Genomic DNA, 24,159 nt, shown 5'->3' with positions numbered 1-24,159 from the left:
AAAAAAAAAAAAAAAAAAAAAAAGCCTCAAAAAAACAGAGCAGTCTTTGGATCTGGTGTTTTGTCTTGTCTGTCCTGCCGGAGTCGAGAAGCTGTTTCCAATAAGACAGCGTGAAATAACAGGCGTGCAGGGATGGAAGGTCGCTCTACCCTGCTGCAGTGCTTGTGGGTGGCCATCCTAAAAGGCCTGGGAATTGTTTCAGGCAAGGGAGGGCTGTCTGTGGGAGACCGTGTGGTTGTATAGCACAAAAAAAATAGAAAAAGAGGAGAGCAGAGGGGTTCCTTTGCCTGCCAGTCTGCCACCCTGCAGCACGAAAGGCTCTCCCTGTTTCTCCTGCTCAGCATGAGCGTTAGCTCTGCGCCTGACCCTACAGAGAGAGAGAGCTGGACCCCCATGCAAGATCAAAGGTACAATTAACCTCTTGTGCTCTTCCACTCGTAGCAAGCTGCTGCCTCCAGAACTGCTGGCAATTGTTCATTTTGCAGGACTGCCGAAGCTCCAGCTGTGCTTGGCACTCTCTAATTGCCCTCTGGGAATTATTTATACACCTGAAAAATGGACTTGTAAGATAGGTTATGTCTCTGCTTTAATGCTTTAGTGCAAGAGGAGACGGGGCTTGTTTTCCTCCTCTTGCTTGGCTTTTGTTGCCAAGGTCGTCTCTCTGGTGGCCAAATTCAAAGCTGTTTGGGGCAGCCCAGTAGCTGGTTCTCAGCAATGATTTGAAATTGTTCGACTTGACACCTCTCCAGGAAAAGATGATTCAGTGAGAGAGGTCGTGGCTGTGTCTGAGGGAAGGAGCCTTTGCTTGGAAAGATTCTTTGTTGAGCCATTTCTTTTGATTTGCTTAGCAGCTTGGCACGCTCCGTGCCTGAGTTACGCTTTTGTCATTCTTTCATGAGAAAGGGGTGAAAAATAAAAGCTCTGGCTTGGAAAACAGGTGGCAGGACAAACAAGATGCTGTCCGTGCTCCCTTGTTCATGGAAAGGAAACAGCTCAACAGATGCAAGGGGGAACCACACTGAAATTAGATCACCGTAAGCAGCACCTCGTTCAAGAGGACAAAAAACAGACCAACTTGCAAGAACTCAGGACAGATGCCGAAATCCAAGACCTGCCACCAGATCGTGGACGGGGCCCTGGAAACAGCGTGAGCCCCGCAGGTGTTCAACCAGCGAAGGCCATGTGGAAGAGTCAGAGTACGTCATAAAAGCAAAGTAAAAGGAAGTAAAACAGTAAAAGGAAGACAAAAGGATTGGTGTCATGGTCCTGACAGACGGCTCACCCCTTCCAGAGGGGTTTGCTCTGCTGCCTCTGACTCCTCACACTCACTTCTGGGTTTTCTTGGGGCTGCAGCTTGGTAGGGCAGGAGCTTGTCTGGCCAGCCCCCCGATAAAAGGGAGCATCAGCTTTCCCACTGAAGGGCGAAGCTACCACAAAGTCTCGTATCAAGAAGCAAAAGGCTAAAACCAAAGCTGATGTTCTGGAAGACGTTGCCCAAGGTGATGAATGTTGGGCTTAGCTTCTGCCTTTGCCAGTTTCTGCACTGTTGTGTGTGTCATTTAATAATCTTTGAGTCTAAAGCCCATGTTAGTAAAAGAGGGTAATGGTGTTTTCCTTTTCACAAAGCTTCTCATCGCCCTGATTGTGTTGGCTGGGAGCTGTCTGGAAGAGTGCCGTGCTGTGTGAATGGCCAGGGCCCAGCAGACCTCCAGCCTTGGCTGGACCTCAAGTCCAGTCTGTAGTGTGCATGCTATGGAATTACTAGCATGCAGTGAAATGTAGGTCCTGGATACAATCAAGATACTTCCACTCCATGAGTAGCTGCACAAATCTTGGTGTGTTGCTGTAGTTGTCATGTGCAATAGTTTGCTTGTTCTTGAGCTTGTACTGTAGCACTTCACATGTACTCTGTAGGAATTTATGTACGGAGTATGTATGCAACTTCTCAACTTTAAGATCAGCATAGATATAAAAAAAAAATAAAAATCGGTTACGATTCTTTCGCATTTAGTGTTCTTAGTGTGCCCAGTCAGATGGAGAACCATGCGCTTTGTCTCTGTGGAAAGCTGTGCTGTTCTGTTCTTGTGTGCTTTGTTGCCACAGAATATTGTACAACTCCAAATGCTGACGTTTGTGTCATTTTGTGTCTCCTCTGCAGCTCCTTCATTCCCAAGTTCATTAACCACCTCTTCAAGTGCAAACCCATTAGCATGGTGGGGGCAGAACAGGTAAGCAAGCAGTCACATTGGCAGTAGTATTTCACTTCTGTGCTTAAAAAGTAAAAGGGTAAAAAGGGGCTGAGAACTGTTACATGGCCTGAATTTGGTACAGCTGAGTGCTCTCTGCTTGTCTGGAAATTGCACAGTCAGTGTAAGGCACCAGGGATATGTTCTGGTGGAGGATGGGGTTAAAGCAGGTGTGTAGTGGTCTGGCCACAGCTGACCCTGTGAGGTGGGAGGGAGGTCCTAGGCACCTTCCCAGGCAGCTGAGCTCTCCCTCTGCCAGTCAAACATCAAGAGCACTGTAACAACAAACCTCCGAAGCACCTGCCTAATGTGTCATGGTGAGATCGTCTTCACTGTGCTCATGGAAAGGAAAGCAAGTTGCTCATGACAAACGACTGCAAGAAGCTCCCGTGTCTTTCTCAGGCTGTTGTTTTTACATCCCATTTTTCTCAAAGTAGGTAATCGCTCAGTCCCTTTGCTGCTGCTTTCAGATTTCTAGCCCTCACCGGTCTTTTCTCACCTCTTTAAACACACGCAGTGTAATCAGAAGGGTGCAGTATTTGGGGTGACTTGCTGTATGATATTCTAACCCCCAACACTTCATTATCAGGCAGTGAATGAGCACTGTGCTGAATTTAGCTTCTCCTTGCTGCTTGTGTAGCTGCTGGTCTGGTAAAAAACAGCATACAGCAGGCTGTGAGCTTCGTGTGACAGTGACCACAGGATATTGCTTAGTTCTGTGTTGCAGTTCTCTTTAAAATAAGAAAAAAATCAAGTGGTTGAGTAAATGCAGAAATCCTGATCTAATTGCTGATTAGCTGCAAGAGCAGGTAGGGTGTTAATTCATTTGACCTTGATATTTAAATAATGGCACACCTGCAGGTAATCAAGGTGTTCCAGTTTATGCTGTCAAAGGGAAGAGGACAGAGAAATCCGCCTGTGCCAGGTGCTTTGCAGCCACAAGTCACTGCAAGCAGAATCAGCAGCTCTGTCAGAGTCAGCAACTGGTGCTGATAAATAGCCATGGGGATAAACAGCCGAGGGTGATCTTGTCTCCTTGAAGTGCCGTGACAAGGGTCAGTTCCTTCTGCAGCCCCGTTACCGGGATGTTTTCAGCGTGAGAAGCGTTATACTTTTAAGCCCGTTGGATTACAGCAGCTAAGGCAGCCTGGTTTATGGGGCCTGGCTAATGGGGTGCAATTTGCTGTTGCAGCTGCTGCTGGACACCCACTCCCTGAAGATGGTTCTCCTGGATCTGCCCTCCATTGGGTCCCAGGTGGTGAGGAAGGCTCCCGCCAGCTACACGCGGATAGTGGTGAAAGGCATGACTCGGGCTGAAATGATCCTGAAGGTAACTCAAGACTTTTGATAAGCTGCCAGCCAGACTGCTGGGCTGGGAAGCGGAGCGAGCGAATTCCAGGGGGCCCTTCCTTTGAACGCAGCCTTGCAGAGCGCACGTGAATGTATGCGTGCTCGTAGGGGTGTGCTGCCAGCTGTTCTAGAGACCTGGCTGATTTGCCTTGGTTTTGCTGCCGCTCCCTTTTAACGTAGCCTTTGGGTTTTGGTCCTCATTTTTCAAGATAACTTGAGCGCTCGAGTTCTGCTTCCCAAAAGAGTTGGGGCACCAGACTTCCTTGGGAGCTCGTGAAAATCGGAGCTAACATCCGTAAGTGTCTGCCTCGGGGCAAAGCCTCCAGTTCAGGTTACTCCAGGCCTTTGTGCAGACTCCATCACGCAGGGGAGCCAAGCCGTGCTTGAGTCACCTGTTTACTGTCTAGTGTAACAGCCAGTGCAAACATGTCTGGGTTACTGTATTCACCAGAGTCCTTTTTCATTTTCCAGACCTGGTGCCTGGAAAATGACCCAAAAGCAGCGTGTTGTCTTCATAAAGCGTAACAAGCAAAGCGATCTCCCTGCCTCCCCTTCCCCCCCACTGTTGTCTCTCTGAAATAAGAAGTCAGGCTTGATCCCAGGGGAAGCCCTGGGAGCTTTGCAGTTGTGCTCTGCTGGGCAGGGGCTTGTCCCCCGCTCACTCTCAGCACTGTGGGGATGTGACTTGGTGGTACCAGTGTCAGGCGGCGTGGCCAGGCAGCAGCAAGAGCCTTGCACAAACCACGGCCGAGGCAAGGAGGGGTTGGACCCGATGGGGTTGGGCCCGGTGATCTCTTGAGGTCCCTTCTAACCCCTACAGTTCTGTGATTCTGTGGTTGCAGGGGCTGGGTTCCCGCTGCTCACTGTGGCTCTGCTCTCTAGGCAGTGTCACCATTCAGTTTGCTCTCTGACTTCATAAATTAGTTCTGAATTTCTCTGCTTTTGAAATAAAATGACTGAGGTGTTAGTGGATGAGTTAAAGCAAGTCTAAATTTTTGTAGAAATGACCTGGAGAAAAAATGCTTTTTATTGCTAACAGGAGCAGGAAGACGGGTGCCTGCTGCATACACAATTAGGTCTTTCCTTGAAGCTTGCATACACAATCAGGAAAGCAGTGGAAGTAATTTCTGTCCCCTTAATATCACCCTGGCTTCATCGGGGCTGACATGAAGGCAGCGTAGGAAATGGATTGCTGCCGCTCAGCCCTGAGCCTCGGGCAGCGAGCGGTGGAAGCGTGGCAGGTTCACAGGCAGCAGCAGCACGGGTGCCTTTTCAGACATCCCATCCTTGCCGTGCCGCTGCATAAAGCACTTCTGTCGGCCCCAAGTGAGGGCTCGGTGTCAGAGCAGGTAGTAATTAAACAGCGACACGCTCACAGCGTTGGATGCTCCACAGAGAGATTTTACAAAATAATGCCCCATATAATCGGGAGGCGAGCAGGCTGAATGCTGATGGAGGAGATTTGTTAATCGTAGTGGCTGAACAGGATTGCCCAAAGTCTGGGCAACCCACAGCCCAGCATCTGGGGCTAGTGTCAGCACCAGCCTCTCGGTTATGGGGTAGAAGAGCCTCTCAGAAGTGCCCGTTGGTGCTGAGCCACCGGTATTTCTGCAGGACGGTTTGCCTGCAGGAGCCTAGAGCTGGCTGTTTGTCTTTGTCCATTCTGTTTGCCTTGCGGGTCGTCTCTTTCTGTCGGTGCTCAGCCTGACTCTCTGCTGCTTCCAAATTGTCCATTAAAGAGTCTTTTTTGTAAGAACTCTCTCACTCCATCAAAAATACGGGCTAATGCCCTCCTCCTCGGGGTTTTCAGGGCTCTCCTACACAGTACAGAGGCTGTTCAGAAGCAATGCCTGCGCTGCACGCAGTGCCACCACACAGTGCTGCGTCCTTGTACCAGCGCAGCTAATTCAGTGGGAGCATCGTTAAGCCCGTAGATGGCACAAACAAATTATTTCATTGAAGCCATAGAAAGTGCAGATGCGAGCAGGGAGGAGGGAATCTCAGCGTGCACGTCCCGCAGAGCTGTTTCCTTTCTCCTCTGGCTCCAGTGTCTGAAGTTCCAGCTTTTCATCTTGGCATCCGATTTTTACAAGGGCTGTAAATTAAGGCTTTATAAGTGTACACACAGCTATGATGTTTCATTGGTCTGAAGTGCAGCGAAAGAAAGAAACGTCTCGGTGACAGAATGCAGCGTGGGGTGAGATGGGTCAGTGGAAACATATGGAAACGTTTTCAGAGACAGGGAAGAGTCTGGTCCCGGGCTGTTCCTGCCCTACATGTGCATATGTACTTCCCAGAGAGGTGCTTCTGTTCCCGAGCATTACCTAAAGATGTTCTTCATGGAGCTCACGGCTCGTGTAGGGAAAATACACCAATGAGTAAGTAATCATCTTCCTAGCTCCAAGTCCCCGTTTTAATTTTATTCCTGACTTGGCTGTTGTTGGGCTGGGGAGGGTCAGAGCTCCAGGGCAGCAGGCAGCGGGGGTGCACGCTGCAGCCCAGCCTCCCAGAGGTGTGTGCAGGAGGGGCTGCACCCGAAACATGCAGCAGCTGGGAGCACCCGTACAACCCTGAAGCAGCTCGCTCTGCCCCACACTGTTCTGGGGAGGGGAGGAAGCATCTGCAGGAAGAGTGCTGTCAGGGTGTCCTGTGAGATGCTGGGTCTGTTCTGCTTCTGCACAGGAGGGAGGCACAGCTGAAGGGAGGCTCTGGGCAGCCTCCAGCCGCCTGCTGCCCGATCTGCCGGTGGGCTTGGGGCTCCCGAAGTGCCCCCTGCCACCAGCGCTGCCTTTCTTCCCCAAGCAACCACCGACTGCCCAGCAAGGCTTCCCCGTGCAATGAGATAAAATCTTGAGCTCTGACAACATGCTAGTGCCTGCCAGCTGACGAGCACACAGACAAAGTCCTGCTGCTCTTTGCAACGCGGTGCACAGCTCGGCAGCACCTCGGTCTGAGAGCTGCTGGCTGGGCAGGAAGAGACCCCGTGCTCTTCTCTGCTCCTAGGCTGCTCTTCACTTTGCTATTCTTCCCTCGCATTTATTTCTCAGTTACTGTCAGCACATAAAACATCTTTCCTGTTCCTTAAGCATTTTATTTTATGACAAACCAGTCCTGCTGTCGCTCCTCTGCCTGAACTGAGCAGTGGCTTTACCTCCTAAAAGTTGTCTGATTTTTTTTTTTTCTTATCTTGGCAGGTGGTCATGGCTCCCCACGAGCCCCCGGTTGTGTTTGTTGACAATTACATCAAGCTCCTTGCTGACTGCAGCACGGACACCTTCCAGAAGATACTGGACATGAAGGTTAGGATCAGTCCTGTACTGAGATTGCTGGGGAGTTTTTCAGTAGTAATATAGAGGGGTTTGGGAGTGGGCAAAGCACTCTTTAAGGCAAGCGTATCCTCTGTACTCTGAAAGTGTCTGGAGTTGCTATTGAAGAGTATTTCTTCAGTTCATTTACCTTGCTTATAGCTGTGCTGGGGCTGAGCTCAGTTGCCTCTGGATCACCCAGAGATCTGCACTTGGTGGGCAAACAAAGGATCGGGGTTTGAAACAGGCTCTGCCGTGGCTATCATTGTGCACGCCTGCTCCTCGATCAGGCAAGTCTAACCTCATGGCTTCACTGCTCTTTGCTCTGGCAGGGCCTGAAGAGGAGTGAGCAAAGCAGCATGCTGGACCTCTTCCGCCAGCGCCTCCCGGCACCGCCCTCTGGAGCAGAGAGCACCGGCTCCCTCTCGCTGAATGCTCCCACGCCGGAGCAGGAGTCCTCTCGGATACGGAAACTGGAGAAGCTCATCAAGAAAAGACTCTAAGCCTGCAGGAGAAAAGGCTGTTGCTCAGGACTAGCTCCAGTCGCTGGGAGCAAAGCTCTTTGGACTTATGTTTTACAGAATGCTGCTGCTGAAAAATTGGTGTCCCGTGATTGTCGTGCCCTGTGATCCGTTAACCATCGTACACCGTGGCACTGCAGCTCTGCTCAGACCGAGGGAGAATCTGACCAAGGTGTTCGCCTTTAGGTAGCTTAGCATGAGTGAAACCCCGTGTGGTGGAGAAAACAGGTACCTGGAGGTCAGCAGCTGCAGAAATGGTTTGGGTGGATTCAGAGAATATCCAGCTGCGATACGCTTGGCATCCCGGCCATCAGCCCAGCCAGGCTCTGCTGCTGCAGCACTAAGGCTTTTGCCCAAGAACTTGGTGTTACTGCTCACTCCCTGCTTTCAGAGCTGCTCCTCTGTTTCATTATTTATTCTGGGGGGAGGGAGGGTGATAACAAAACAAACAAAACTAAAAGGAGGAGGAAAACCTTTAAGAGCTGAGCTCCAGGCATCTGCAGTGAAACCACTGGAAATGCCCAGTGTGGCTTTCACCCCTGCTCCCAGAATAGGCACACACAAACCACCAGGAAAAACAGCAAGGCAGCTCCTTTTCAGAACAGGGGGAGAGAGCTGAATGAATGAATGCCTTCTGAGCCTTCCCTGATACCCTAGAGGCCAAACTAAACACTACGGAGCCCATCTCCAGCTCCTCGTTATTTCTGTCGCATGTGCTGGGCTCACCCCTGTCCCTGATGGGAGTTCCCGTGCTGCATCTCGCCCTCCATCCACGGTGGGATAAGGGATCAGCGTGGTAAGTTCATGGGATAAGCGTGGTATGGTACCAGCCCTGGTTCTCATGCCGAGGGGCATGGCCAGAGCTTGGGTCTGCCCCTGTGGCCCCTTTGCTGCCCTGCACGGAGAGATGCTGGAACTGTTGGAGCCTGCAGCTGCCAGGGCCTCTTCCCGGACAGGATGCTTACACAAGCCTCAGACTTCAAAGGCCTTCTTCTCCTCCTCCTCCTCTGAGAGGGGAGAGGAGAACCAGAGGTGAAATAATTCAGATAACCTGGGCCTCCCTTCATGGGGGTCCAGCTCACGCTGGCACCCATCCACAAAGCCAGCACAGAGCAGGGTCTGGCCTGGGGTGTGTGGACATCAGCATCCCTCCCCTGCCCCTTGGGTAAGCCTCCCGGAGGAGTTTCAGGCAGGGACGTGTCATCTCCTCGTTAGTGACGCTGGATTTCTTCCTAAACTCCTCTGTGTGCTTTTCTTGGGAGGCATATGCCTGATCGGTAAACAGTTGAATCCCACATGGATTTAGGGGCAGATAAACCAGTTGTGCCTGCTTTATTTTAACTCAAGCTTCACTCGGATTTGCAGGAAATAAAAAGTCATGTAACAGTTTGGGAGGTGAGGAGTGATTGCACTGGCAGACGCCTTCTCGGGAGGGCTCCCCCCACATAAAGTTGGGCCTTAGGACTGTGTTTTTAGGGGGCTGTGGTCACTCTGAATTTTAGTATTCACTGTGGCACATTTGGGACAGAGGAAGGGGTGAAGCACACTGCAGGAAAATGAGCTGTGTGCACCCAAACCCAGAGATTCACCAGAACTCAGGGCGGGAAATGAGAGGTTCCTGTGCCTACCTGGCTGCATTTTGGTTCTGTCCCAGGGCAGGGGGCTGGGTGGTGGCAGGGGTGAGAGCTACACCCCTTCCCTCTGCTCAGCTGGGTGGTTTTGGGAGGGCAGATCTCGTGCCTGGCTCGGTAAAACCCTGTACTCCTTCTGCACAGCCAGCAAGTCAGCCTGTGCCTGAACAGTCAGGACTTGAGCATGGGATTCCAGCAGAAAGAATAAATCCGCAGAGATGAAACCCTCACTAGTCAGGTATTGCTAACACCCAGCTGCTGCTGCAGCTAAAGAGACACTGTCTCCTTAGGACACGTTTTCAGGGGTCTCCCCAGGCCTGGACCCTGGCTGCAGCGTGCGGGTGCTGAGCTGCAGTGATGCCCCAGCAGCAGTTACGAGGGACGGCAGTTTCTCATCACTCCAGTTTTACAAATCTCCCCAAATCCAACAGTGCTTCATTAATTTTTTTCTCCAGATTTCATGTCGGGTGACAAAAGAGGGAAGGGTGTCGAGAAGAGCGTTGGGATTGTGAAGAGCCTTTCCCAGAGGACACGCTATCTCGCGGTGCGTGTGCAGGATGGCTCACACGTTATCAGATACAACAGCAGGGGCGGAGGGAACATGGCTTTGCAGAGATTCCTTATTCCCCAGGGGGGCTAAATAATTTATTTTAGATTAATTTTTTTTTTCTTTGCTATGACTCTGGATGATTCTCTAACTAAATTATGAATAGCTGAATATGATGTTCAAGTTATCGTCGCATATCTTCCCCTGAAGGCTTCTCCTGTTTCATTATCTGTATTTCATTCTGGAGATAAGAAATAAAAGAAAAAATGAATTTTTAGTTTCAACCTTTGAAGACTTACAGTCAAGTTCTACTTCTAGAGGGCAACTTGGCAGTTTTCTACTTTCACTTTTAAGGATGTCACCCCCCTGACTCCTGGGTATTTATCAGATTTGGCACGTCTGTCTGTGTGTATGTGAGCTTTTGGGGATTTACATCCCGGTGGGATAAAGGAGAGGTTTGTTTTTTTTTCCTGTATAAAATGCCACTTCTAATGTATTTTTGGCCAAGGTGTAATTCTGGCTGTACGTGGGACTGTGACACTGCAATGAATTAAATGGTTGCTGACGTTTAGCTGCTGGGCGTTTTCTGTCCGACTGCCCCACAACTGCAGCGGCTGGGACGGGGCCGTGCCGGACCTCTCCCAGAACACACCCCAGGCAGGGAGCCGCTGCTGTCTGCCTGCACTTCTCTCTCGTAGCTCTTCTCTCTCCTGGTTTCCCAACCTCAGAGACTTCCGTAGCTCCAGCACGGGCAACATTGGCATTTACAGCAGCTCCCGGCACCGCGGAGGCAGTCTGGGAGAGCTGACCTCGTGCCCATAAATAATGGGATCATCTGTGATGACTAACTGCTGGAAAGATTTCTGAGGGATCTCAACTTTTTCCTTTGAAATTAATTAGGAGGTAGGGCCTTTTTTCCATAGGATACATAATGCTGGAGGAGTTCCTTTAGCTCGGAGTGTCTGTGACTCATTTGCTTTGCTCCCACCGCTCTGCTGGTCCTGCCCCCTCCATCGTCAGGCAGGAGAAAGCCTGCGTGAGGTGACGTGGGTGTTTATTTCTTTCACCAAATTTTACAGCGATGAATCTTGAGCATCCGAGTGACGTCTGAGCCTCTCCGAGCCTTTCCCTGGTGCTGCGGCTTGGCAGGTGGCGGGATGCTGTGCTGTGGCCGTGCTGCTCTTGGGACAATGAGCTGGAGCCTTCGTGCTTGGGCTGTGCCTGTGAGCTGCTGAGCAGAATGCGTTCCTCCCTGGGCTCTCGCTGTAGGTGGGGCCGGTTACAGCAGCGATTGCGAAGGTCACCCAGAATTGCTCGGTATAAAGCCTGAGCTCGTTCGTTCCTCTTAGCCAGAGCAGCTCTGCTGGTGCTGAGCCCAAGCCCAAGGTGGGAGCACGTGGACTCGAACGTTTGGCCAGCCCGGGGTGGTGGCACCGCTCGGTGTCCTCGGTGTCCTTGCAGCCGAGCTGCAGGAACCTGAACCGCTCCCAGGGCTGGTGTTAATCCTGCTGCCCCAAAGCCTGGCTGTGAGCAGGACGCGGTGCCTGGCGGGTTTGTGGTCGGCGCCCACGGGAGCAGCCTGGTATTTCCCATCATTTGGAAATAATTTTCCAGCGTTATCGAGTCACACAGGGTCCTTCTGAGTGGTTTCACCCCGCACACGGTGATGGAGCCCTGCTCCCCGTCAATGTGGCTATTGTTTGATTGCTGATTAAACCGAGCGAGCCCAGCCCCAGTGGAAAGTCCTTTATGGAAGAAGGATCTTGATAAGGTATCATATCTGCTCTGTCCCTGCTGCGTGCAGGCAGTTAGAAAGTAAATAACGTGGACAAACAGACGGGGGGAAAAGATTTCCAATGCCATCAGCGTTTGTACAGATCTACATGGAATGAGAGGCTTAAAGAGAGGCAGGCTTTCAGCGGGGAGTAGCTCAGTTATCGGGTAGCTACAATTCTGCATAAACCCTTCAGTTTCGCCCTAACAAACAAGTCTTCAGCTCTGGACACTGGCACCGCAGGAGGCAGAGCTGGCTGCAGAGCCACCTCAGGCTGCTCAAACACCTCTGCTTCCTCTGCCAAGCCCAGAAATGAGATGCAGGAAGGGCAGAAAAAAATGTGTCGGGCCAGCACAGGAGTCTTTTGGTTAGTAAGTAAAGAGCAGCAAGATTTCCAGAAGCCTGCATGGCTCTGCAGCATCCCAGACACAGCCAGCCGTGGTTCTGTGCAGCTCCCAGGCGCCAAGATCCTCACCCTCAGACCTCACTGCCCTGATCCCTGCAGGAGCAGCTGCTGGGAGACACCACAGGTTCCCCCCCCTAAATTGCGCTAACTCAATTACTGGCAGAGTGCTTTTTAGCCCAGGAGCTCCGTGGCAGCTCTGAAAGAATAATCGCGTTCATCTGGAAACTGCTGCAGCGCCTTCTGAGGCGTCTAATTTCATCAAGGGTTTTTATGGGAGATTTTGGAACGAGGAGCAATCGGCTTTCCCGTTGCTTGTGGAGACCAAAAATCCCTCTTTTCGGGGGGGGGGGGGGGTTGCATTTAAATCAAAAGGAACAAAACACCTGTCTGGTGCGTTTGCTCAGCCCCCAAAGATTTCAATCAAAAAATCTTAATGTTCTTTTTGTTTCCATCTGCGTTTTTCAGCAAAGACAAACAGCCTCAGAGTATTTCTTCAAAGGAATGTAAATTCCTGGAGGAAGTATCCGGAGTTCCCAGCACTGCATAGCTGCAAACCACAGACGCCTACGGCTGAAAGCTCTGCTCTGCTTTTAATTTTGGGGCAGTGGAGGAATTCTTTTTAAGGGTTTGGGTTCACTTGTGCTGGGCCCATCAGGCCAGACAGCTTGTTACTGCACCAGGGAGTGTTTACTTTGGCTGGCTGCAGACATTTGCTTTCCCTCCACGAGAGTATTCCCCCACCGAATCTGATGACATGGCGCAATTATTTCATTAGGATTTTCCAAAAACCCTTCCCTCCGTCTCATATAGCACTAGAAAAGACCTCTTCTGTTTTCCTGTTTCACCTTCTGCAGCTTTGTCTGGAAAAAAAAAATAAAAAAAATGCGATTGAGGAGGGCAGAGTGGGCCCAAATCTTCAGGGGGAGTTTGAGAAAGAGCAGCTCGGGGGAGAGGTTGGGGGTTTTGAAGGGCGCTGTTAAGCTTCAGGCAGAGGTTCAGTCTGTCTTCATTTCCCTGCCTCTGGGGCAGAGCTCGGTGTTTTCCATCAGATCTGTGTAGGGAAATGATTTAGAAGGGGTCGTGTGCATGTGTACACTCAGCTCTTGCAGCTCGCTCAGGGTGAGTTATCGCAGCCCTGGATCCTGCGACTGTTTTCGGGACGTGCTGAGCTGCTTTGGGGTGTTGCGGGGTGAACCAAGCCGGTGCCTAAAACCTGCTGCTTCACAGCATGGCACCGCTCTGCTGCTCCCAGACCTTGCTGGGTGCAGATCCATGACCTCGTGTGAGCCGTTCTCATGGGCGCACCTGGAGCCTGCAGCACCCACTGGGGGCATTTGCTGCTTACGGTGGCACCGCAGGGTGGGTGCTGGTGGCTGGGGGGGCGTCTCCCTGCCACCAGGACTGGGGTTGATGAGGGTTCTGGGTGGGGGCAAGCAGCAGCCCCCCAGCACCCCCCAGCCCCATTTCCCTCCCTCCACCCATGGGGGCGCGGGAAAGAGCCGGGCTCAAGCCCCGCCCCTTTTCTAGGCCCCGCCCCTTTCCGCTACAACCGCGCCCATTCATGGCGCCCCCGCCCCATTCATTGCGGCCGCACCCCCTCGAGGCCACGCCCCCTTCTCGTAGCCCCGCCCCCTTTTCCCCTCGTGGCCACGCCCCTCCCGCCGCCGCCGCCCGGGCGCAGGGCGCGGAGCCCCGCGGCGGTGCCGGTGCCGGCGGCGGGGCCATGGTGGGGAGGCTCAGCCTGCGGGACGTGCCCGAGCTCCCGGACGCCAGGAAACGGGGAGACTCCGGCCTCGACAGCCCCGATTCCGGGCTGCCCCCCAGCCCCGGGCCCTCCCACCCGCCTTGGCCGCTCGCCTCCGGTAGCCCCGAGCGCTCCGCCGCCGCCGAGCCCGAGCCCCCCGCGCCCCCCGCTGCGGTGAGTAGCGGCCCCGCAGCGGTATTAAGGGGGGGGGAATGGGGATGGAAACCCGCCGGGGGGAGCCGGGCTCGGGGAGGAGCCGCCGGTGCTTCCCCCGGGGGGTTGGGGAGCCGCTGGGGCTCGGGCAGGGGCTCACGGGCTGTGCCGGGGGGTTGGGGAGGGTTGGGGCTGCTGGGGGGGCGCTTTGGGATCTGCAGAGTTTTGGGGCGCGACCCTGTTCTGCGAGGGAACGGGGAAACTGCCCCCCAGCCTCCTCGGCCGTGGGCTGGAGCTCGGGCGGAGAAGCGGCTGCAGGGTCCCTGGGGACCCCCCGGCCCCTTCCAGCCACAGGGCGGTGGGCTCAGCACCCCCGGCCCTGCCCTTTGGCTGGGGGTTTTGGGGTGCTCCGGTGCACGCTGCTCGGTGAGGGGGAGTGGATCCTGCCCAGGTGGCCGGGAGGGAGCTGGGTTGGTGTGCGTGGGGGCCGTGGCACAGCTGCGAGCTGAAGTTTGCTCGCTGCGAGGTGCCCGTGGTAGTTCTCTGCTGTGGCCTCCCTGGGGGGAGATCTGGTGATTTCGGTAAAAAGCTATCGTACAGACTCATACAGCACTAACTGCACGTTGAAGGTGAGCTCATAAATGCGAACGTTGATGTTTTATTGTCATGGTTTATGCTACAGAAAGTTACGCTCTACCTGGGGACTTTATTTCCTTTCCGTTTCCAACGCTGGCTTCTCTGAAGTCAGCTCCCAGGTTAGAACTTTGTCTTTGGGATCCATACCTTGTCCCCATCCTTGGTGTGTGGAGTTGGGCCCTGCAGGCGGTGCCCGTAGGCACATCCCTGCCTGGCAGGTTCCCTTGTATATAGCACGAACCTTGACTGCATGTAGTAAATTGGGACATAAAAGGGATTATTTTTGCATTTTTGCAGAATTCCGTGTTCTCTCCCAGCCCTGTTCTCGCCAGCTGCCCTCCAAGACTGTGTCCTTTATCCTTTGGCGAAGGAGTTGAGTTTGACCCTTTACCACCAAAGGAAATAAGGTAAATATTACGTTACAGGCGTCTAGTTTGGAGTGAGTTAGCATGTAAAGGAGTAGCTAGGCCTTATCAGTGCCTGTGAGTCAAGTTAATTTATTTGCAGAGCTATTGCTCATGCAGCTGTACATTCCTGGACCTGGACATTTGCACAGGCTAAAGGAGTGTTCAGCCTTTTTTTAATCACATATGTGTTTTTTTCCAGGAAGACTTCTTGTGTTTTACTCTCCTGCTTTGACTTAATTGCACTGCTCCAAAATGTTGCCTCTCAACTGATTAACCAGAAGGTAGTCACAAGAGAAGGTCTTCAAAGAGCCATCTTCCTAGAAATGCTTTATTAGGGGAAAAGCATTTTGCTCTCCCAACCTCGTGGTTTTATACTAAGTACTTTTATCAACGGTGGCTGCTTGTGTGAACTCAAAGAGTTCCTATTAAGAGAGCGCATCATTTTTTAATGCACTGCATCACTTTGCAGCTCGTGAGTTACTCCTTTGAAGGTCATGATTTATGGTTAGGAGAAGTGAAGGCTCCCAGTCGATTACTGCTGCAATCAAAGGGAAGCCCAGGGCAGGAGAGGGTAAAAAACGCTGTCTGCCCTGCTGCTGGGAAGGGAAGGAGCCCACCTGGGGCTGGAGCTGAAGGTGCTTAGCACCGGGTGAAAGCAGACCCAGAGCTGTTGCAGGGTAAAGGATGAAAGCTTTGCTCTGTAGACCAGATGAGGAGGCTTTTCTTGTTGGTGGAGTTTGATGTGTAAATTTTTCCTGGTGGTTGAATTTTAAAGTTTGCCTTCAGACAGTGCCCCATGCCGGGAGTGAGAGCAGAGAGTTTCTGTGCGACTTGACAGAAGAAAACTAAGAAAATGTTTGTTTCAATGGACTGAGCACTCCAAGGAGTCAGGATGCTTATGTGCAAAGCCTAAACATGAGTCCGGGCCTCTGGATTTAGGCACTGGCGTTTGAAAGATGTCCTTAGGCTTTGTACATCTCAGCCTTAAAATGATGGGCGGTAGGCTTGAGAAAATGCTTCACGGTGCTGGCACAGCAGTAAGAGGGCCGTGTGTGCTGCTAACATAAGGCTTTTTTCTCTTCCCATAAATGAGTGAGGCACCAGCAGACAGTTTTTGCATTAAGTGTCCAGGAGCAGAGCTGAGGACCAACCCAGATGCTCGGTAGCTCCATTTTCCAAAAACCGCAGTCTGCTGCTCTGGAGCAGAGCTCGCTCACGTCCTTCTCTCACGTTTCAGGTACACGTCCTCGGTCAAGTACGACTCGGAGAAGCACTTCATCGACGATGTCTACATGCCAGTGGGCCTGAGCGTTTCCTCTTGCAGTCAGACGGTCATCTGCGTCCCTAACTGCACGTGGCGCAGTTACAAAGCAGAGGTCCACTTCGAGCCCCGCAACAAGCCCCAGCGTTTCACCAGCACCACAATCGTCTACCCGAAGCACGCCAAGACTGTGTACACCACCACCCTGGATTACAACTGCCGCAAGTCCATGCGACGGTTCCTCTCCAGCGTGGAGCTGGAAACCGCCGAGTACCTCGGGAACGACTGCGTCCTGGACGGCTGCTGACCGCCAGCCGCTCCCTCGCCGCCATCCGTCCCAGCCCCACCTAACGTCCTGCCCGTACCTTTGCAGTCAGGTGAAGGGAACCTTACCTGTCGCCACCTCTTGCTCAGCTCTTAATAATTTCTGCTTTAAGCACCAGAAAGGCCTGAATGCAGTTTTCTGTGGGGACGTTAACTTTGTAAGGAACTTGTTTCTTCACCTTTAAGGTCGTGGGTTCCCTTCCCTACCCTGCCCCGCAGTGCAGTAGTCAGATGAAAATAAGGGGAAATATTTTCCCAAATAAAAAACTACAGGTGAGAAAGAATGTGGAATAGTGTCTGGCAGGTGGAAGTGCGTTTGATGCTTTGTGGGGATGTGCAAAAATAAGGGCAGTTCACTCTCTTGGAGAAAATCTACCGTGTTGTTTCATTATATATAGACAGAGCTGCCATGCATTTTGTTTTAGATCATGGGGCTCTTTCCTCCAGATGAACAATCTCTGGAATTTGCTGGGGAAAAAGTAGCATAAAATCTGGAATTCTGTTTTTAACAGATACAAAAACCTTATCTATGGCATTCATGTCTGGTTTGAAGGTGCGATTTGGGAAGAAGTGTAGAACAGGAGATAAACTGCTTTAGCAGCTCCAGGCAGCAGAGAAGGCATCAGGTAATTCTAGTCGTTTAGATGAATGGCACGATGCATCTTCTGTAATGACTTCTTGTTGTAATGACTTGTACAGCACTGCAGTCTGTGTAACATGCTGACATTTGTGTGCCTGTAATAGGACTTGTAATGAAGAATATCAGGCCAGAAATTATCCCTGTTTTGTTGGAAAGTCAGGTCTTGACAGTGTGGTGTTGGAAGAACGCCAGTGCTTGTGTTTTTTACCAATGCTATGCTGACATGTCTGCACTAAAGGAGTTGGAATTGGGAAAGTTTCAGGAAATGTGCAGTGTGTACAGGAAACTAGTGTGGCGGGGGAGATGCTGGGATCAGACATGAGATGCTGTCATGGTGGTGGTTGTAAAGGATTTCTTAGAAAGAGGTAAATGGTAACAAATCTCTGTCAAATTTTAATTGGGTAGCAAAATCCACAGCTGTAGCTCTGCTTCCCTGTTGAGGTTTTCATTGCAAAGGTCCACGTCCCCTCTGGTACTCAGGATGTCACCGGGATTGGGTAGCATTTGCCTATCCGTAGGCTGCTGGATAACCCCGCCAGTCCCACAAGCAAGAGGCAGAAGTGGTTTGGGGCCAAAGGGAGTAACTTCAGATACTATGAAAGCCTACCCAGATGTTATGTACATTAGTTTATGGTGAGTTTGATGGAAAAAAAAAGGGGGGGGGAGGGGGAGATTTATTAGTTTACCCAGATATTTCTTCTATGTTCACAGAGAACAGTGTAGTATGGAGAGCGTCTGCTTCTGGTTGTGTGCCTCGTGTTGGTGGTGAGGGTGGTGTAGCTGCTCAGAGGATTTACTCAGCTGGCTGTGGCTATTTCAAGGATTCCAGAACTCCCCTGAGGTGCAGGTCACCTTCTGGTGCAATGTCAGCTCTGTACCTGCTTTTAACAAGGATTTAGTGCATAGACCAAGGGTGAATTTTGTCTGCGGTGAGTTAAAAACTCAGGAGCCTGTTCTTGAGCTGTACTTAGCGCATGTATGTGCACGTGGGGTGAATGGTGTGGAAGTATACCATAGTGTGAACTGAAATAATTTGGGAGCCTAAAAATGCAGCAGGAAGGCAGGCTTGAGTTTGAATGGTTTGTTTTTTCTTTTGTTGTTGTTGTTTTGTTTTTTTACTTATTTATTAGCTCAGAACAGAATGTCCTTAATCTTTGGTACTTGCCTCAGAAAACCAGATCCAAAAACAATTCCAGGGTGACACAGGATGCCAAATTCAGGTAGGCTTTGCTCCAAAACTGTTAAGAGCAGCATGGTCTTGTCATTAAATGTTCTGGTTTCAGACTACAGCATTTAGGGGATGTGTCTTTAGTCCACATCATGATTGTCCCTTAAACATTGCCCCAAGATGCACTTGTGTAAGAGAAGGCACAACCCAACCCATGAGCGTGTGGGTTTCAAACGGACAGAACTGCTTGTTGGGAAAGCTATCGCAACATTGCTCGCTTTGTGGTTTCACATACCTTGCTCCTGAAATGTGGTGCTGGCCACGGTTGGACACAGGACCCAGGAAGAACACAGACCCTGGATTGCTCTGACAATGTTCTTCCAATGAATTTGTGTGCAGGAGATCTGAGAGAAGATTATTTTAAGTTGTAATCATTAATTATTCCTAGTTAAATTAGAAATGAAATTACCCTTACAGTATGGCTTTAGGATAAAACACATGATTTTTATAAAGCAAACTTAATTACGTGCTTTTTAAGATATTTTAACTGGTAGAGATACCTTTTAAATTATTTATGTTCCAACATTTGCAAAGCTCTGATTAGCTCTGTGCAAGTGTTCTGATGTCTGTGAAGTTTACTGTCTTCCCACTCTAATTTTCAAATTGTCTTTTACTTTACTGGTAATAAATGATCTGAAAACTGTAACAGAGGCAAGTCTCTTCATTTTTTTTTCATTTAAAGCTTTTCAGTGTTTATTATGGTATTTACTTAGAAATAAATATGTAATATATCCTGCTGGTCCAACCTCCACTCTTGTTTCTCTTATATCATGTGCTACTTCTGTTACATATTCTAGGAAGGCATTTCCTATATAAACCATCTGTATTTAAAAATTACAAATGTAGTTTTTTCAGTTTAGTAAGACTTGGAAAAAGTGCTTTGAGGACAGCTGAAAATCCCCTCTAGTATGTGAGTCTTTTATCTGATACAGTTTTATTTCCAAAGACAGTTTCTGGTATGGGTTTCAGCATATCCTACAAGTGGAAGCAGTTGTCCTTTTTAAATATAACAAGTATTCAACTAGATAGGAATTTAACTAGATAGGAATTTCTTGTTCATTTTGAATTAAAGTGTAGATGCTCAAATGCTATATTAGTAAATACAGCATAAAAATAAGAGTAGAATGTGTTATGCATTAAACTTCATAAAAACAAAATAGATGGTGACAAACTTGTTTTGAGAGAAATGCAGTGGTGGTTTTTTGGACACTAAAACTGTTGTTTAAATCTTTCTAAATTAGCAGGCATGCTCATTTTGTTGGTATCACTGGCAGAGTAGAAATAGATGCATTAGAATATCAGATAAATCATAATAACTTGTGTTTTTTTGTTTATTTTTTATTGTTCATCTGGTTATCTGCTTGCAAAAGGTCCAGATTTGCATGTAATGACATTATTGGGATCTAGGAAGCTTTGAAGCTATCCTGAACCATTCCCCTGCTCCTGCAAAAGTCTGTGCAAGCATTTGCACATCGTGCAGTGTTTAAAGTGCTAAACAGCGTAAAAAATATATTAACATCACTTGCATTCAAACATCACGCATCCGAAGAGACATTACGAAAAGGTTTAAAAATCAGAGTGGTATCTTTTAGGAGGGCTTCAGAAAACTGGAAAGCTTTCATATGTGCCATCTAATTTCCAAATACTTCCTCCTTTAGTGTGCTCTTGGCTATTGATCTTAATATTATAGTAGCACTAGGTATGATAGCTGTTGCTTTACTATGAGAAGTTGAAGTAGGTGGGTACAAGACAGACTGCATCCTGATGAGTTTAATTCACGTTGGCCAGATGGTTCTCACGTTACGTGCAGTGATGAGGATAAACCCTTCTTCAGAGATCTGTGCCATTTCCTTTGTATATGCCATGCTTCAGAATGTCAAATCTGGGGGCCTTTTCAGTCAATTTCTGATTTCTGATTTCAAAGGACTGTGTTTAACAATTAGCCCTCAAGACAGGAGACAAGGGCTGGCTGGATTCTACTCCCAAACTCCACAGCTTGCTCAATTTCAAATACTCAGTAAATTTGTGTACCTGCAGATGATTTCAGCCTTCAAACAAGGTAACAGGTCATTCAGCTGCTCATGCTCAATTTCCCTGCCCGCCACAAGGACTGTGCTTGTTAATTTCGCAGTGTGTCTGAATACCTGAAAAGCTCAGGTGTCATGCAACGAGCATTGCTTTGACACTAACAAATAGCAGTGACTAGTGATCCTGCAAGATGAATAGGCAGAAAGAAGCATTTTTGAATTGCTGGAGTAGCCTGAGCTGCATGTGTATTTTAGCAAGCAGGTTGCTTTGTTTGTTTTTAAAATGCAAATGTTCTGTTCTCCATGCAGACACAAAACATCGAGCAATCAACGCCGAACTACAGAGCTTGTTGAGGGATTTTCTTGACAGCCCTGATTGCAGCTTGGAGACCGTTGGCTTGTTCGGTATTCAGGACAAGCTCACGTTTGCTCCCCTGGAAAATAACTGCAGCAATCTTCACATTCTGTGTGATCGCTGCTTGTGCACGAAGCCCTGACATGAAGTAATGGGGAATGCCTGACAGTTGGGCAAGGCTCAGCAGGGAAATGTTGCTGGATATACAACCCGTACCGTTTCCTCCTGTTCACCTTGTAGATTTGTAGCCTTTCTTCCTCTGCCACAGGGTCCTCAAGAATCCCATCCCATCGAAGACTTTCGTTAAGCTGAGCAGAAAGACCTAGATCTGTTTGACCAGAGTCCAGAATGGTGGAAGTTGATGCTAAAACTTTGTTTGCTTCTGCCTCCATCTGAATCCCTTTGGCGTAGTTTTGGGCTGAGTCAGGGTTCCTTCCATCACTTATGATTTCAGGCGGTGCAGCAGAGCGAGCCTTCTGCTTTCGGGGTTTGTGGTGGTGTTTACCTGTCAATGTGGTAAGAAGCAAAAATTTGTAAGTCGCCACTGAGGCTTTTCTGCTTTTTGTAATGAGGATGAGGAGGTAAGTGTTTGCTGTGCCCTGTGCGTGCCCAGTAATAAGGAACTAAAAATACTAACAGCCTAAAATCTTACTTTCAAGTGGGAAATATATTTATATATACGATTGGCTCACCTAACAATTCTCTCACCTGTCAGATGTGTTTATTGAGGCCGTTAATGCATTAATAGCACTTGTGCACTGGCATGGAGTTCACTATGCTTACTGAACCTGATTTATGCAGGAAATTCAATCTTGGTTGCCAGGGATTTTTCCAAAGCTGTCATCCATTCATAGGACAAGCAATGTAATTTTTTTAGTACCATTTCTGGAAGCTTTGAGCCACCGGAGGGGCACAGCCATGCTGCTGCTGAACGCAGGCCCATGGGATGGTGGACATTGGAGTTGCTCTGCAGCTACCAACAGAAAACCGCTGTTATTTACAGCATTTTCGGCAGTTCTTGAAACTTCTTGACAGATGTCGTATGCCTCCTACTGTTTATGCTGTGCAGTTACATGTACTCAGTCTTTTAGTTGTAGGTGTGTAGGTACGCATGCACAGAGCTATACATGAAGCTGCATGGCTGAACTACAAGCCCTGCACAGGCACTGGAGCGCCGAGAGATGTCGAGTGCCACAGGTGGCTCTGAGGGAGCGCTGTGGCTCTTCTCCCCACGTACCCTTCCCCTGGCCCAGCTCACCTGCCCGCATGGCAGCAGTGCTCCGGCTTGGTGCTGGTGATGGCTTCGCCCCTGGGGGCTGCGGGCAGCCCCTGGCCCCCCGCCGCCTGCCCTTGCTGCCCTCTCGTCCGATGGTTGCTGCAGGAGCCCCAGCGTGGCCCCGTGCCACTGCCCCCGAGCCTGCTGGGGAGGGAAAGAGGAGGGAGAGTCAGTGACCATGGCATTCCCCCTTCTCCGTGACACCCTCCACCTCCCCTCAGCACTTTCCCCACCATCCCCCTGAGGTTTTGCCCCCATCTCCCTTCCCTCCTCTCATGCCTTCCCCCTCTGTTTCCCCTCAGGTATTACCGCTCCATCTCCCCTTCCCTCAGTGGCTCCCTCCTCTCAGTGCTCTCCCTCTCCCTTTCCCCTCAGCACCTTCCCTTTCTCCTCACCTGCCGCCTCCTCTCCTCCTCTGGGCACCTTCCCCTCCATCTCACTGGGCCCTTCCCCTTCCCCTGCGCTGCCTCAGCGAGGTCTCCAGGGCAGCCATGGTGCGGGGGCCAGCCCGGGCCTGCCCGCTTGGCCAGGGCCCAGCGCTGGCTGCGATCACTGCGTCCCCCTGTGCCTGGCTGTGGCAGAAAGCCCAGGCTTCCCTGAGGTACCGCAGCCTTCGCCATGAAGTCCTGAAGGGAAATCGCCCCTTCAACCCCTCTGCCTAGCCCACCAAGCAGGGCGATGGCGGGGCTCCTTGGATGGCTGCTGAGGGGAACAGAGCTCGGCTCGGCACAACACGCGGCTCTCCTGCAACTCTGCGAGCCTGTTGTGAGGTGAGCTGAGTTGTTAACAGCCTCGCTGGGGAGATGAGAGCACTTAATTGGGAGGTGAGCCTGGATGAAAAGCACTGGCGGGCTCTTTTGCAGCAGTCACTGAAGTAATGCACCGCCTTCTTTGTCCTCCTGCCCCTGGGTATAATGGGAGGTTTAGTTCTGGTTTTGTTGCCTTCCCCCCTTTCCTCTCTGCCTCTTCCCTTCTCTCCTTCTGATCTATTTAGATGTGAAATTTGGCAGATGCTCGCAGCTGCATTCAGACAGGTTGTGATGAAATCGGCCTCCCAGGAGGCTGCTCCCACGGCGGCTCCGCGGGCTGCAGGCAGCACTTCTCCGACTGCAGCTAATGGTCTGATTTCAAAGTGTCAACAGCAGGGATTTTGCAGTGATGGTTATTACTAATGCTGTACAGCAGCCAGCAGGTCTCCAGAGCGTGCGTGCGGATGAAAGGGATGGTGACACGGGGCAGAAAGGCGAGGCAAACAGGAACGGCAGTGATGGGATGTAAATAATTCATCCGGGCTGAAAAGTGAGTGTAATATTTTTGCAGGCTGAGAGAAGGGGATTACTTGTTGGTAAGGGTGGCTGTCCTTCATTTTATTATGCCAAAATCTAACTTTCCAGCCAAATTAGAGCCCAGTGGTCATGGCTGGCATGGTCCACACAGAAGAAGACTCATCTGATATCAGGCATGTCGGGCAGGCAGGACCATCAGCAGCGTTTCCTGCTTAATCTGCCCCTGCTGAGGCTGGCTGAGAGGCAGAGGGGTGGCGAGGTGATCTCCAGCAGCAGGTAAGTGTATTCTGAAGGTGCACTGTCCCCAGGCAAATCCCACACCCCCTTACTCCTCTCTGTGCCTTTCCTCTTCCTCCCCCTTTTCTGTTCAAGCCAGGCTCCGGTCTTAGTGGGTGGGCACGCAATTCATATGAAAAATACGAAGAACAAACTTTCCACTGTCCTCTGAGAGTTTCGCTGTGTCTTGGAGGCATATATATTTTAAAAGGAAATACTGCATGATTTCATAAAATAAAGTCCAATTCGCAACCCTTGCCAGTAAGTAATTGTGTTAAAGCAGTAGAGCTGATCTGTAGGTATAAGGGTTGTGAGATTTATCGTTCAGTTTGCTTGAATATTCTCACTGTCCTCTTTGGTTTTAGCTTGCCCATATTGTGAGTGTTACCTGAAGTGAAGGCAGTGCTGTGCTTGTTTCCTCAGGTGAGACAGGGCCGTTACGATGACCCCAGTTTGGTGCCAAACCTGGGTAATGCACCAGGCCGGTGCCTCTGAGGGGAGAAGTGTGAGCATGCCCTATATCCTGACTGGAAAAGTTAGTCATTCTTCAAGCAAGTCTATAGATCCTCACAGATGTAGTGTATATTTTATTAGGACATAAATAAATGCTTAAAAACCCAATAAGCATCATTTTGTAATGCGCTGTAATGACCAAGACAAACCTCCTGCTGCGGCTGCTGGGGTGAACATGGAAATCTTCTTGTGGAATATTAAAGCTGATGCTGTGAACTTACCTTGAACAGGGAAATGAGAATTAGAATTGAGA

At 50.3% G+C, this 24,159-nt stretch overlaps 2 protein-coding genes across 2 annotated transcripts in view; both read left to right on the top strand.

Moving 5' to 3' along the window:
* The window catches only part of VPS53 (VPS53 subunit of GARP complex), a 62,242-nt gene extending 52,071 nt beyond the window's left edge, over positions 1-10,171 (top strand). The window contains 4 exon segments of the mRNA XM_068655623.1: positions 2,159-2,228; positions 3,439-3,576; positions 6,791-6,895; positions 7,234-10,171. Of these exon segments, the coding sequence (XP_068511724.1) occupies positions 2,159-2,228; positions 3,439-3,576; positions 6,791-6,895; positions 7,234-7,404 (484 nt within the window). The 3' untranslated portion in view covers positions 7,405-10,171.
* A 3,241-nt stretch (positions 10,172-13,412) lies between these two features.
* Positions 13,413-18,819, top strand: RFLNB (refilin B). Its single transcript, XM_068655642.1, has 3 exons — positions 13,413-13,698; positions 14,611-14,720; positions 15,958-18,819. The coding sequence occupies exons 1-3, from the start codon at positions 13,504-13,506 to the stop codon at positions 16,286-16,288; spliced, it is 636 nt and encodes a 211-aa protein (XP_068511743.1). The 5' UTR covers positions 13,413-13,503; the 3' UTR covers positions 16,289-18,819.
* Positions 18,820-24,159: the final 5,340 nt, after the last annotated feature.

Source organism: Anas acuta, chromosome 19 (genome assembly GCF_963932015.1).
Source record: "Anas acuta chromosome 19, bAnaAcu1.1, whole genome shotgun sequence".
Lineage (NCBI taxonomy): Eukaryota > Metazoa > Chordata > Aves > Anseriformes > Anatidae > Anas > Anas acuta.
The sequence above is the reverse complement of the archived record's forward strand: the minus strand, read 5'-3'. Positions and strand labels throughout refer to the sequence as shown.